We start from the raw sequence: 13,985 nt of genomic DNA, 5'->3' as shown, positions 1-13,985 counted from the left end.
TATATATATTAATAATTACTTCAAACAAACTTCCGCATATGTTTAGTATTGTTGCCACTTTTAAAACAAAATTCGTTTGTTTTTATTTATATTTTTATTTAGTTTATTTTAATTAATTTAAGAAATTTTATTTTATCAATGGTTTATTTTAATCAAATTAATTAATTTAGTTTAATCTTATTTTATTATCTATGTATTTATTAAAAAAAAATTAATTTGCATCGTTTTGCATTGGTTACGTTATTTATTGTATTCTTATTAAAATTTATACATTATTTATTTTATAATTATTGATTCTTATGATTATTATTGTAATAATTTATTATATTATGCTTAATTTAGTCCTGTCATTCAGAGTATTTCAGCTCTTCACCATGCAATCCAATCGAATCACTTGTGCCCATAAGCTAAAATCTGCTATGATATAATAAAATATTTGCAGTTAATATATTGCTTGCATAAAAATCAAAGCATTACATCAGAATTGTCCTCAGATCTGCAGATGATGCAAATAAGACTGAAACATACTACATATACACGTATGTGAACTTGCTGTTGTAGATATGCATGATTCACAGGTTTGCATTGAAATATACTGTATCAGTATGTGCATTATAATGTCACCACAAGAGACGCTATAACAGTTAGTGAAAATTGTCGTCTTCTACGGTCAGTTTTCTCTTTCATCTGAAATAATGTCATGGTGGAGCAACAGTTTGACAGGGAGAAACCTTCCCTTCATCCGCCTCAGATCAGTGTGTGTGTGTGTGTGGGGGGGGAGGGGTTTGTCGGGTGCAGCTGTGTTGGCTGTAGATCACAGTCAGTGTGAATTATAAAGCTGATCATTCCAGCCACAGGCCTTTATTCTGACACTGTTGCTTTCATCTCAATAGCCAGGTGCAGCAGAGAACACACACACACACACACACACACTGTACAAACTGTATATTCTATCGCCCTACACCAACCATACACCTAAACCTACCCCTTACAGGAAACTTTCTGCATTTTTACAATTAAAAAACAACTTTGTTTACTTTATTTTTATACCAGTTTTACAAATGAGGACGTCCCCAAAGGGAAGTTTTTGGAGATTTAGCTCACTTTTGGGTACAAATTTGTCCCCAAAATATAGTTAAGTAGGTACACACACACACACACACACACAGTATCTTTCAAAACTTTGGGGTCAGTAGGATTTAAAAAAAAATAAACTAATATTTTTATTCAGCAAGGATGCATTAATTTGATCAAAAGTAACAGTAATAAATTTTACATTGCTAAAAAAAAAACCAAAAAAAAACCTCAATTCACATAAATGCTGTTTTTGAAAAATTATCATGGTTTCTACAAAAACATTAAGCAGCACAACTGTTTCTAACATTAATAATAATAACAAGTGATGGTAACATTTAAAGCCTTAATTCTTTATTAAGGGTTATTAAAGGGTATAATGCAATATAATTATTCATAATGAGCGTTGTAATTCATTATATTTTGTCATAAATAATTATAACCGAATTTAAAATGAATAGTGTCACGCACACACTCACACACACACACACACACACACACACACACACACACACAACAGACACACGCACACACTCACCAGTGCATTACAGGCATGCATTCTGTTTAAAATACTTAACATGCAGCATTACATCATCGTAACCTTTAACTAACCTGAGCAGCAACTTCTGTTCTTCATGACAGAAGTTGATCTGAGAGAGAAAACTGACTGTAGAAGAAGAGAGTTCACGCTAGATCAGGGCTTGTATTTGTTTATTTTAATCATTTATTTAGTGATTGATTTAAATTAAATTTTATTGTGTTATTTTAGTCATATATTTATTCATATTAGATCTTATTTATGTCAATCATTTTCATTTTCATCAAATGTATTATTATTTGATTTATTTAAATCAACTTTATTTATTTTAATACTTTTTTATTTTAATCATTTATTTATTTTATTTATTGGAGCCACCTTAAAAATGAGATGATACATCTCAACGAGGCTATGCTAATAAATAAATACAATTATTTATTTAAAGCAATATTCATTTTAATATTGTTTATTCACTTTAATATTGTTATTTTAATCAAAAGTTGTATTTATTTATTTACATCAATTGTAATTTTATTTTAATAATATATAATATTATAACATATATAATATTAAAATAATTTATTTATTTATTTTAATAATATTTTTTATTTTAATCAAAATTCTTTCTTTTTTGTTTTCACTTTTGTTTGTTCAATCTTGTTTTCATTATTATTTATTATAGCATTTTTTATCTTATGATATTAATATCATAAGATATTTCACTTAAAATCAAGTTTGCATTTTTTCAATTAGTAGTATGTTGTATTGTTGTCACATGACCTCTTGATGTTGCATGTTTAATGCAGCATGTGACGTATAGATGGATAGATAGACAGATAAATAAATACATAGTAAGTAAATAAATAATATATTTTTGCTCCAATTCTGTCTAAAAATATCTTAACCTTTGACAGTCCGCTCAAAACATTTGCCAAATAAAATCAGTCTTCACACTAGAAATGAAAGGTCAGGTCAAGCGCACTGCATTGTGGGTGTGTTTTGTTGTAAATGCATGAGAAGCATTGCATGCATACAGTAAATGTTGATGCGAGTGTTGTGTTCTGAGCAGTGAAGAGCTGTCTGTGTTTACTCCAGTTTGTGACTCAGAGATGTTTCTGTGCTTAACTGCTGACAGGCTCGTCAAAGCCTCCGAGATCCAGAGCTTCTGATAATGACAGCAGCGTTTAGAGGATCCTGGGCTTTAATTAGCCTGATTTCACCATCAGAGCTCTTCATCGCTGCTGTCAGACTCGTCGGTCTTCATCACACACCTGACTTTCTCCTCTCGCTGCTTGTGTAACTCCTGGTTGTGAGCTCTTTGTGAAAGTCTCTGGATAGACTGACTGGTGTTGACATGTTAAACAGAGTTAATGTCGAGTCAGCAGAGATCTGGTTAGTTGAGGCTCTGATTCCTCGTGAGCAGATCTAGTTCTGCTTCTGTTCGGGTTTCTGCTTTTTCTCCAGTGTCTAGAGCAAGTGCTTTAATGCCATGGATACAAATATAATGATCTCCTTACTGAAGGCAGATCAATATTTTCATGCATAAAGAACCGTTTAAACTGTGAAAAACAAAGCACATTGAAATTTCCTATTAAGCCAGAATTAAGAGTAGATGTCCTGTAGAAACTATGGGTGTCCAAAAAATCTTATTGAATCTCATGATATTTATTTTAATTGATTTGTTTATTTTAATTGTTTTTTTAATTTGTTAATTTTAATATGTATTTATTTTATTTTAATTTTCTTTACTATTTATTTACATTTTACCCTATTTTACTCTTAATTTTTAAATAAACCCCTTATTTACATTTTAATTCATGTATTTTATTATTTATTTATTTACATTTTACTCTAACTTTTCAGCAGCTCCCTTAGTACCTTTTAATTTGAATTTAAATTTATTTACTTTTTAATTTATTTGTTTTAAGTGTATGAATTTATATTTTTATATTATTATTATTTATTTACATTTTACACCATGTTTCTCTTAACCTTTCAACAGACCCTTTAGTACCTTTTAGTTTAAGACTGAATACATTTGAATTAATCCATGAATTAATTTATTTACATTTTAAACAAATTTTCTCTTTTCAGCTGCTCTCTTAGTATCTTTTCATTTTAATTTATTTACATTTTAATTGATTTGTTTTAGTGATTTAATAGTAATTTATTGACATTTTTTAATTTAATTAATTTCTTTTCTACATTTTACAGTATTTTTCTCATAACTTTTCAGTAGATTCCTTAGTACCTTTTAATTTTAATTAATTTACTATTCTGTTCTATTCTATTTTATTCTATTCTGTTCTGTTCTATTCCGTTCCATTCTATTCTGTTCTACTCTACTCTATTCTGTTCTATTCTATTCTGTTCTATTCTATTGTATTCTGTTCTATTCTATACTATTCTGTTCTATTCTATTCTGTTCTATTCCGTTCCATTCTATTCCGTTCTATTCTGTTCCATTCTATTTTGTTCTATTCTATTCTGTTCTATTCTGTTCCATTCTATTCCGTTCTATTCTGTTCTACTCTATTCTGTTCTATTCTGTTCTGTTATATTCTATTGTATTCTGTTATATTCTATACTGTTCTGTTCTGTTCTATTCTATTCTGTTCTATTCCGTTCCATTCTATTCCGTTCTACTCTATTCTGTTCTATTCTGTTCTGTTATATTCTGTTGTATTCTGTTATATTCTATACTGTTCTGTTCTATTCTATTCTGTTCTATTCCGTTCCATTCTATTCCATTCTACTCTGTTCTACTCTATTCTGTTCTATTCTATTCTGGTATATTCTATTGTATTCTGTTCTATTCTATTCTATTCTATACTATTCTATTCTGTTCTGTTCATGCCTTCTTGCAGCCTCATGGTCCTCAGACCTGAATTTGAAAACTGTTGATTTAAAAAGCAGAGTTATGGCCGATATAAGCCTGAATTATCATTTTATATTTCCTATAAAGCAAGTGTGCATTGAGTTGCTACCACATGATTAATCAGATACTTACATTAACAAGCATTTGTTCACTTAAAATAATAGTGACCACTAGTGTATTTGACATAACATTCACTACAGCTCATAAAGCCAGTTCAGCCTTTGCTTCACATTTCCCACAATGCACCTGTGCTGTGCTCTTAGAAAACTCTCTGAGCATCACCGAGGGAAAAGAGGTCAGCATGTATTCTTAGTTCTGTTCCTCTGATTCACTGAAGACACTCAAAGCATCAAATAATCATGCAGAAGAAATCACACTGCTTTAGTTTAGCTCAAGCATTCTGATGTTGCATGAAGAAAGACAAACAAAATCTTTACATGTATATCAAACATTAATAATAACAATATATATTTGCAATGATTTTTTATAACTTTATTTTTTGCTAATAAATTTTACTTAAAGACTGTGACAATTGCTATTTTTCCATCCAAAACATAATTCTTGTGGTTTATTTATTTCATTTTTGTTCAGTTAGCTATTTATTTTTTTTTTAATGTGTATTTTTTAGTTAAATGTTATTTATTTATTTATTTACATTTTTTCTTTTAACTTTTCAGCAGATCCCTTAATTAGAATTTATTTACATTTTGGTTAATTGTAATTATTTAATTAAAATGAAAGGCTTTGTATCTAACATTAACAATATATATTTGCAATAGTTTTTTGCCAATCATTTTTCTTAAAGACTGAGACAATTGCTATTTTCCCCCAAAAACGTCATTATTCGTTGTTCATTTTAACTAGATTTTTGCTTGATTTTATCTCTTGCATTAAACATTTTGACATACCTGCATATTTGCATCTATACACTGAAAAAATACAATTAAAATGTTCTGTTTTTCTCTTACCTTTTCATTTTAATTTATTTACATTTAAATGTATTTTAATTATTTATTGCTATTCCCCCTCCCCAATGTCATTCTTCGTTGTGTACATTTAGTTAATTTTTTACTAGATTTTTGCTTAATCTTACCTGCATTAAAGATTTTGATGTACCTACATATTTGCATATATACACTGAAAAAAAATGTTTTTTTTTCAAAAATGTATTTTATTTATTTAAAGCTTTCACTATTTAAAGTATTAAAGAATTTTTTAAGTCTTAAGTATTTTTTTCTGAAAGCAATTATCAAAATTAGGTGAGTTTATGCATAAAACAAGTAAGTAAATATCTGCCAATGGCGTCAGAAAAATAAATTATTGTTAAAGTAAATGTATTTTGAATTTAAGAATATATTTATATTTAAGACGTATTTTAATTTAACAATGTTATTATATTTGTATTGGAAAACAAGAAAATCACTTTTCTCATTTTATTTGCAGAAATTAATTAAATAATTTATTGTATTATTTATTTATTTACATTTTAATAAATGTAATTATATTTAATTTATATTAATTTATTTTATTTAAAAAAAAAATTGTATTTATTTACAGAAAAAGTATCTGCTAATGAAGTAAACTTAAGAAATAAACTTCATTTAAACTGGACACAAGTTTATTTTTCTTACTCCATTGGCAGATATTTGTTCTTATTTTAAGTGTAAAGTCGCTTAATTATGCCATTTTGCTCTCAAGTACATGTATCTTAATTTAAGGATGTTTGTACTGGAGAAAAAGAAAAATAATGAGGAAGAACATAATTTTTTTTATAGTGTAAAGCCAATGTTTGTCTTGTTTTCAGGCCTGGATTTGAGTTTGTGTTCAAGTGAAAGCTGAAGTGCATGTGTGTGTTTGTGAAAATCTTCTCACGCTACACACTTAAACCTCTCTGTCCGTCGTGTCTCGACTCGTTTCTGGATGGATTTAAGGAACCTGAGCATCTGGTTTGAGCAGTTCTCTGTGATTAATTCCTCTGTAAGAGCCGGATTGTGGTGTTATGTAGGTCTGTGATTCTCCGTGAGTCTGAGTGAACAGATCTGCTGTGCGATGTGTTTTTAGGCTGTCGTTCAGGTGTGTTTCTCACCTGAGGCTCACTTCTGTTGGTAAATGTTTATTGCGCTGTGATTTCCTCTGATCTTCATAGTTTCTCTTGAGCGTCTGATAATAATCAGCGGTGAGGATATGTGGCTCGTTCTCCTATCAGACGGGTTATTTATACACAGTGATATTTTTATTCCTGAGCCGTTTGTTCAGCGTCTGAGCGGTCGAGAGCTCAATGTGTTTCTCCATCTTCATGCTGTGTTAGTTAATATAACCGGATGTAGTTCACATCAACTTCATTATTTAGCATTGCATCTTTAGAAATGTTGACTTTTTGTGTGTTTTAATATTGACAGTCAATGTGTTTTATTCAAAGCTGTAAAATATAATGAAACATTGAGCTTTTTGGAGAAATTTAAATTAAGAGCCAAAGCCAAAGTTTCAGACCAGGGTTATTAAAGGTAACTAAAACTGAAACCATAAAAAACTGTTATTTGAAATAAAATGAACTTAAACAGAAATAAAAATACAATATTTTGAAAAACTAAACCTATTTAAGTTCAGCTAGTCAGCAACATTTCTCATTTAGTTAACTTGAAGTAATAAAATAATTAAAACTTAATCTGAAATAAAGATGAATAAAAAAGACCTTTTTTAAAATAAAAAAAACATTTTACTTAAAGTCTTTATGTATAATGCATTAAAAAGGTATTCATAATGTAGTTTGTAATGCTTTTTATTGCGTTATATGTTTGCATAAATAATTGTTACCAAAGTTAAAATGCATTATAATATCTGAAGGTTTGCTTGTCGTGTCTTTTGATGCATTATATTTTGTATAGGTGTAATAATTAATAGATAATTAGTGCATTAGGATCAGGAAAGGTGCAGTGCAAAGCATACTTAATGCATTAAAAATACTTTTACAATTTATTATTTATAAAGGCAATTATATACATTTTTTAAATAAACAAAAATGACAAAAAAGCAAAATGACTAAAAAATTAAAATTGTAATAGTATGTCACTGATACTAAAATAAAACGGGATCAGACACTTCTGAAGTTAAATAGAGTAGATTGTGATCGACACAATGAATAAGTAGCGTTTGTGTGTGTGTGTGTTTTTTATGTTATAGTTTTTATTTTAAGGGCCTTATTTCTATTTTATTTTGTTTTATTTTATTCTATTTTAAGGGCCTTTGTTTATGGTGGTGGTAGTGGTTTTTTGTTGTAATACAAAAAAAAAAACAACTAATAAAAATTACTACAACTCGAACTACAATGAAAGTAAAAACAGAAATTCTAAAAAAATAAAATCTAATTCAAAATATTAACAAACACTATACTAGTGTATCAATGATACTAAAATAACACAAATTAAAGTCACTGCATCTCAATCATGAAAAATTTGTTTCGTAAATCCTTTTAGGAGAAAAAAAAAATAGCAGTCCAACATTTTTTTTATGTTCCATGTCTTTTTTGTTTTTTATCAATCAACAACAAGATCGGCTTTTAGTTTATATGCCTGGAACTGGCAAATATGCTTGATATTTTGCATATATTTTCCATTAAGTGTGTGAATGAACAAGTGCATTTTGATTTCACTGAAGTATGCAAACTTTTCAGAGATATTGGTCTAAAATCTGAACCTTTAGTCTAAATGGTTTTGTTTTTTCGCAGCATTTTGTTTTGCTGCTTCACTCTGATGGTCCATTTTATTCTATTAGTATTTCCAGCCGTGCATTTATTTAGAACAGCTCCTCGAATATGAATATTGTCATTTGTGAACTCTATTGTAAGGCGTTTATATTCTGAGCATTTTTCATGTAAATGTATGTAAATCTAATATCTGTGTACGTGTGTAACAGACCCGCAAAAGGCTTTCATTACACACAAATATTCCCATCCTCTTCTCATTTGGTGAGTGTTTTGTTTTTGCTGTGTTTTGCATGCGTTTTCTGTCAATCAAGCTGTCAATCACTCATATCTGAACCGGTGTAAACACCTGTGACCTTTGACCCGTGTCACATCTGACAGGAACCCACAGCGGCATTTGAGCTTGAAAGATTTTTCTCTTCTATTTCTAATAAATGCTGTTCTTTTGAACTTTCTATTAATCTGTGAATCCTGAAAAATAAGGTATATCACAGTTTCCACAAAATTATTGGGCAGCACAACTGTTTTCAACATTGATAATAATCAGAAATGTTTCTTGAGCAGCAAAGCAGCATATTATACTGATTTCTGAAGATCATGTGACACTGAAGACTGCAGTAATGATGCTGAAAATTCAGCTGCGCATCACAGAAATAAATTACTTTTTCCAATATATTCACGTAGAAAACAGTTATTTTAAATTGTAATAATATTTCACAATCTTTAATGTTTTTGCTGTATTTTTGATAAAATAAATGCATCCTTAGTGAGCAGAAGAGTCTTCTTTCAAAACATTTAAAAAATCCCCAAACCTTTGAACAGTTAACTAAATTACTAGTTAACTAAAACTATAAACATAAAAATCTGATACTTGAAATAAAATGCTTTAATTGTAATAAAATAAAATATTAAAGAATATTAAAATAATAATAAAATAAAAAAAATCAATTTAAAAAGTCAATATATTAAATATATTACTTGTAATATTATAATAATTAAAATTAAAATACAAATTTAAATTTATTTTATTTTAGTTAGTTTAACTTGGTGTGCTAAAATAACTCAAACTAAAACTGAAATAAAAAAAAATTTTCATTGCATTTATTAAAAAATCTAAACAAAAAATAAAAATGACGAAAACAAAACAAAAAACAAAATGACTAAAACTTTAACTAAAATGAAAATTCAGGCAAAATCTGAAAAAGAATTCAAAATATGAATAAAAACTACTGTAGTTTCTAGTTCATTCATCACTCTGGAAGAAGGTCGAGACGAGCACATTGCATTGTGGGATATGGTGCAATATCACCCGATTATGTACAACACATTTTACCAAATATAGTAGTGTATTTTCCCAGTTTGCATACTATATACTGCAGAAATACAGAAGTCGTATGCTATTCTGAACATTTTCAGTGTCTGAAGTGTGTGTGTGTGTGTGTGTTTGAGTTGGTTGCGTGTGTGTGTGTGGGTGTGTGAGTGAGTGTGTGTGTGTTTGAGGTGAGTGTGTGTGTGTGCGTGTGTGTGTATGTGAGTGTGTGCGTGCGTGCGTGTGTGCGCGTGTGTGTGAGTGAGTGTGTGTGTGTGTGTGTGTGTGTGTGTGTTTGAGGTGAGTGTGTGAGGTTAATAAATGTGCCGTCGTCAGCGTTTGCAGCACCTGTGATGAGTTTGTGTTCAACATAAACAAGCACAAAGCCTGAGGGAGCAAACACAAACACACGTATGAACACACACATAACATGCTCTCAGAGTCGGTGAGCTGTGTTCAGTGGCGTCGGCTGGATCTGTAAGGGTCTGTTTTTCTGTAAAGCGTGAATCTGGAGCACTGAAGGATGCTGGGAGGATACAGAGACACCCAGAGTGTAAAATAGGCCAGAGAGAGAGTGTGCGTGAGTCCTTTAGTTCCCCTCAAACACACACACACACACACACGGTCCAAAACACTCGCCAAGAATAATGTGAGTAAAAAGTGCTTTGCTGAGTACTGAGCTGGTCTCCATATGTTTGCTAACCATCTGCTGCACATTTATTAGGAATACGGCTGTAATTGAACGGTAAGAACAACAGCGACTGTCAGCGATTCACCGGCTAATAATAAAAACATCTGTCATGAAGTTTGTTTTTACCTGCTAAAGTCTTTTAGCGTTAGAAACGTTTGAGGAAAGCAGGCTCTTCTGCTCGCCAAGGCTGCATTTTTTTAAAATTAAAAATACAGAAAAATTTTGTAAAATTGTCAAATATATTAAAATTCAAATGAGCTGTTTTCTTTGTGAATATCTGTTAAACTGTAATTTATTCCTGTGATCAAAGCTGTATTTTCAGCATCATTACTCCAGTCTTCAGTGTTACACGATCCTTCAGAAATCATTCTAATATGCTGATTTGCTGTTTATCATTGTTATCAATGCCCAAAACAGTTTATTTTTCAGGATTCACAGATGAATAGAGAGTTCAAAAGAACAGCATTTGTTTGAAAGAGAAATCTTTTGAAACATTATAAATGTCTTTACTGGCACTTCTGATCAATTTAATGCGTCCTTGATAAATAAAAGTTTAAATTTTGTAAAAAAAAAAAAACATCTTACTGACTGTACATGTGAAATATTCCTTGTCATAAGGACAAAAATGTGCATATATTTGAAGAAAAACACATTGAATAAGTCAGTATTTATGGCTGCTAATTGTTCGGTTTTGTTTCTCTGTTGCAGGAGACTAATGAGATCGTGGCCATTAAGAAGTTTAAGGACAGTGAAGGTGAGTATAAATATAGTATAAATATTGCTTTGTGAATATCTGTTAAACTGTAATTTATTTCTGTGATCAAAGCTGTATTTTCAGCATCATTACTCCAGTCTTCAGTGTTACACGATCCTTCAGAAATCATTCTAATATGCTGATTTGCTGTTTATCATTGTTATCAATGCCCAAAACAGTTTATTTTTCAGGATTCACAGATGAATAGAAAGTTCAAAAGAACAGCATTTGTTTGAAAGAGAAATCTTTTGAAACATTATAAATGTCTTTACTGGCACTTCTGATCAATTTAATGCGTCCTTGATGAATAAAAGTGTAAATTTTGTAAAAAAAACATCTTACTGACTGTACATGTGAAATATTCCTTGTCATAAGGACAAAAATGTGCATATATTTGAAGAAAAACACATTGAATAAGTCAGTATTTATGGCTGCTAATTGTTCGGTTTTGTTTCTCTGTTGCAGGAGACTAATGAGATCGTGGCCATTAAGAAGTTTAAGGACAGTGAAGGTGAGTATAAATATAGTATAAATATTGGGTGCAAAACTATATTAGAAATGACTAAAAGACATTTAAGTTAAAGCACTAAAATTACTAACTGTAAATAAATTAAAACTAAAACAAATAAAAATATGTATTAAACTTGACAAATATGAAAAATATGAAAGTTAAATAATTAAAATAAAATAAAATTCAAAATATTAATAAAAACTATAAGTAGTATATAAATAATACTAAATTAACTGAAATAAAATATAACATAAATATTAGATGAAAAAAACTACATTGGAAATACTTAAAATTAGGTAAATAAAATATTTAATCGCGATTAATCGCACGACTGTCATGAGCTAACTCGTGATTAATCGCAACTTAATCGCAAATTTTTATCTGTTCTAAATGTACCTTAAATTAATACTTTTCAAATTTTTAATACTCTAATTAACATGGTCACGAACAAATATGGATGCTTTATGCAAATGTATGTTTATTATTAGTGAAACCATACTCAACATAGAGCATGAAGTTTAGACAGGTTTCAAAGGTCATAGATGTTTTTCAAAGAACTTGTCTATTAGACACATGAAGCTTATTTAGTCAGCTTTCAGATGATGTATAAATCTCAATTTCTAAAAATGGACCCTTATGACTGGATTTGTGCTCCAGGGTCACGTATATTTAAATTTAAAAATTAAATGTCAATCAGAAATAATATAGACATTTAATAAATACATTGAAATTTGAAAATATAAAATAAAAGCCAACTCAAAAAATTTTATAAGAACTGTAATTAGTATATAAATAATACTAGTTACACTTAAGTAATGTTTTACGTTGTATTACAACTGAAACAAAGTAACTAATTATGTTCTATTTTTTAAATTGAAAGTGACAAATTAGTTTCTGGTTTCTACTGGTTTTGTGACATTTCAGTTTACATATAAAAAGTACTGCATGTTGACTTCTTGTGGCTCTCTGCTCAGAAAATGAGGAGGTGAAGGAGACGACCATGCGTGAGCTGAAGATGCTCCGCACGCTGAAGCAGGAGAACATCGTGGAGCTGAAGGAGGCGTTTCGGCAGCGAGGGAAGCTGTACCTGGTGTTTGAGTACGTGGAGAAGGTGAGATGAGACGGAGAGCGCTGAGATGCTCGGTCCTTGTTCTCCTGATGTGGTTTGTTGAGGTGATTGTGTGTGTGTTTGTGCTGCAGAACATGCTGGAGCTGCTGGAGGACATGCCTAACGGAGCTCCGCCGGAGAAGGTCCGGATCTACATCTACCAGCTGATCAAAGCCATCCACTGGTGCCATAAGAACAACATCGTCCACAGAGGTCACAGAACACCAATTATCACTTATATTTGAATGATTTATTTAATTATTAAATCTGCAGAGGTGTGAGACCACCTGCAATAAAATAAATAATATTTTAATACAATCAAAAAATGTAATAATTAAAAAAATAATATAAATAATTCTAAATGTAATTTATTTTTTTGAATAAAATATAATTTATTTATAAAATAAATATTAAATATTTAATTATATTATTTGATTTTAAGCATCATCCTGCATTAAATATTACACATGCATGCTGGATTGATCTGTCTCTCTGGCTTTCTAGATATCAAGCCGGAGAATCTGCTCATCAGCTCCGACGATATGCTCAAACTGTGCGACTTCGGTGAGTTTCTGTAGTCATGTGATCGTGAAGCACCAATCACTGGGCTTCTATCTGGATTGCCCGATGCGCATCACAGGACTTTGTGTGTGAGCGAATCCGAATTCTCATAGTGACCTGTATTAGACTCGTGTGTGTGTGTGTGTGTGTGTGTGTGTGTGTGACAGAAGGTGGTCTGTCTGTCTGTTCTCCATTCTGCTGGAAACACTGCCATTGTTTTGATTGGGAAATGCAATCAAACATCTTCTGTCCTCCTAAAATCCTGCATGTTTCTTTAACATGTTTGATCAGTCACTGATGTAAATGTGAGGTCTGTTGTTCTGGCAGGGTTTGCGCGGGATCTCTCTGAAAGCACCGATGCGAACTACACTGAGTATGTGGCTACTAGATGGTACCGATCCCCGGAGCTGCTGCTGGGGTGAGTGTGTGAACTTCAGTCATGTTATCAGTGGATGGGTACAAATGTCTTGTCACATTTCAATATGAAAAAAAAGTTATATTTTGCTTAAATAAATTCTGTTTTATTTTAATGTCTGTCTATTTTAAAGTTTATTTTTAGGGCCATTTGATTTTTTTTTTTTGGACCGTTTGAATTTTTTTCTCACATTTATAACCCTAAATTCTTTCTTTAATGCATCTGGATGTTACTTTTTATGTTATTTTATTTTATTTTATTGTATTATTTATTTAAAAATAAATACATCAATAAATAAATAAATACAAATGAAGAAAATGACAAATAAAATAATAATAATAAAATTGTATTTTAATTCATATTTTATAATAATATTATTAAACTATCTATCTATCTATCTGTCTGTCTGTCTGTCTGTTAAAATGTAAAAAAATGATAATGTCTTA

The 13,985-nt window shown here is 30.3% G+C and overlaps 1 protein-coding gene across 1 annotated transcript in view; it reads left to right on the top strand.

The window, feature by feature from the left end:
* Window positions 1–13,985, top strand: part of LOC107726857 (cyclin-dependent kinase-like 5) — a 45,929-nt gene that overhangs the window by 17,507 nt on the left and 14,437 nt on the right. The window contains exons 3-7 of the mRNA XM_016536560.1: window positions 10,899–10,944; window positions 12,430–12,566; window positions 12,656–12,776; window positions 13,068–13,127; window positions 13,452–13,542. Of these exons, the coding sequence (XP_016392046.1) occupies window positions 10,899–10,944; window positions 12,430–12,566; window positions 12,656–12,776; window positions 13,068–13,127; window positions 13,452–13,542 (455 nt within the window). The remainder of the gene's footprint in view (window positions 1–10,898; window positions 10,945–12,429; window positions 12,567–12,655; window positions 12,777–13,067; window positions 13,128–13,451; window positions 13,543–13,985) is intronic.

Source organism: Sinocyclocheilus rhinocerous, unplaced genomic scaffold (assembly GCF_001515625.1).
Source record: "Sinocyclocheilus rhinocerous isolate Xijiao unplaced genomic scaffold, SAMN03320098_v1.1 scaffold2803, whole genome shotgun sequence".
Taxonomy (NCBI): domain Eukaryota; kingdom Metazoa; phylum Chordata; class Actinopteri; order Cypriniformes; family Cyprinidae; genus Sinocyclocheilus; species Sinocyclocheilus rhinocerous.
This window is presented reverse-complemented; position numbering and strand designations above follow the sequence as displayed.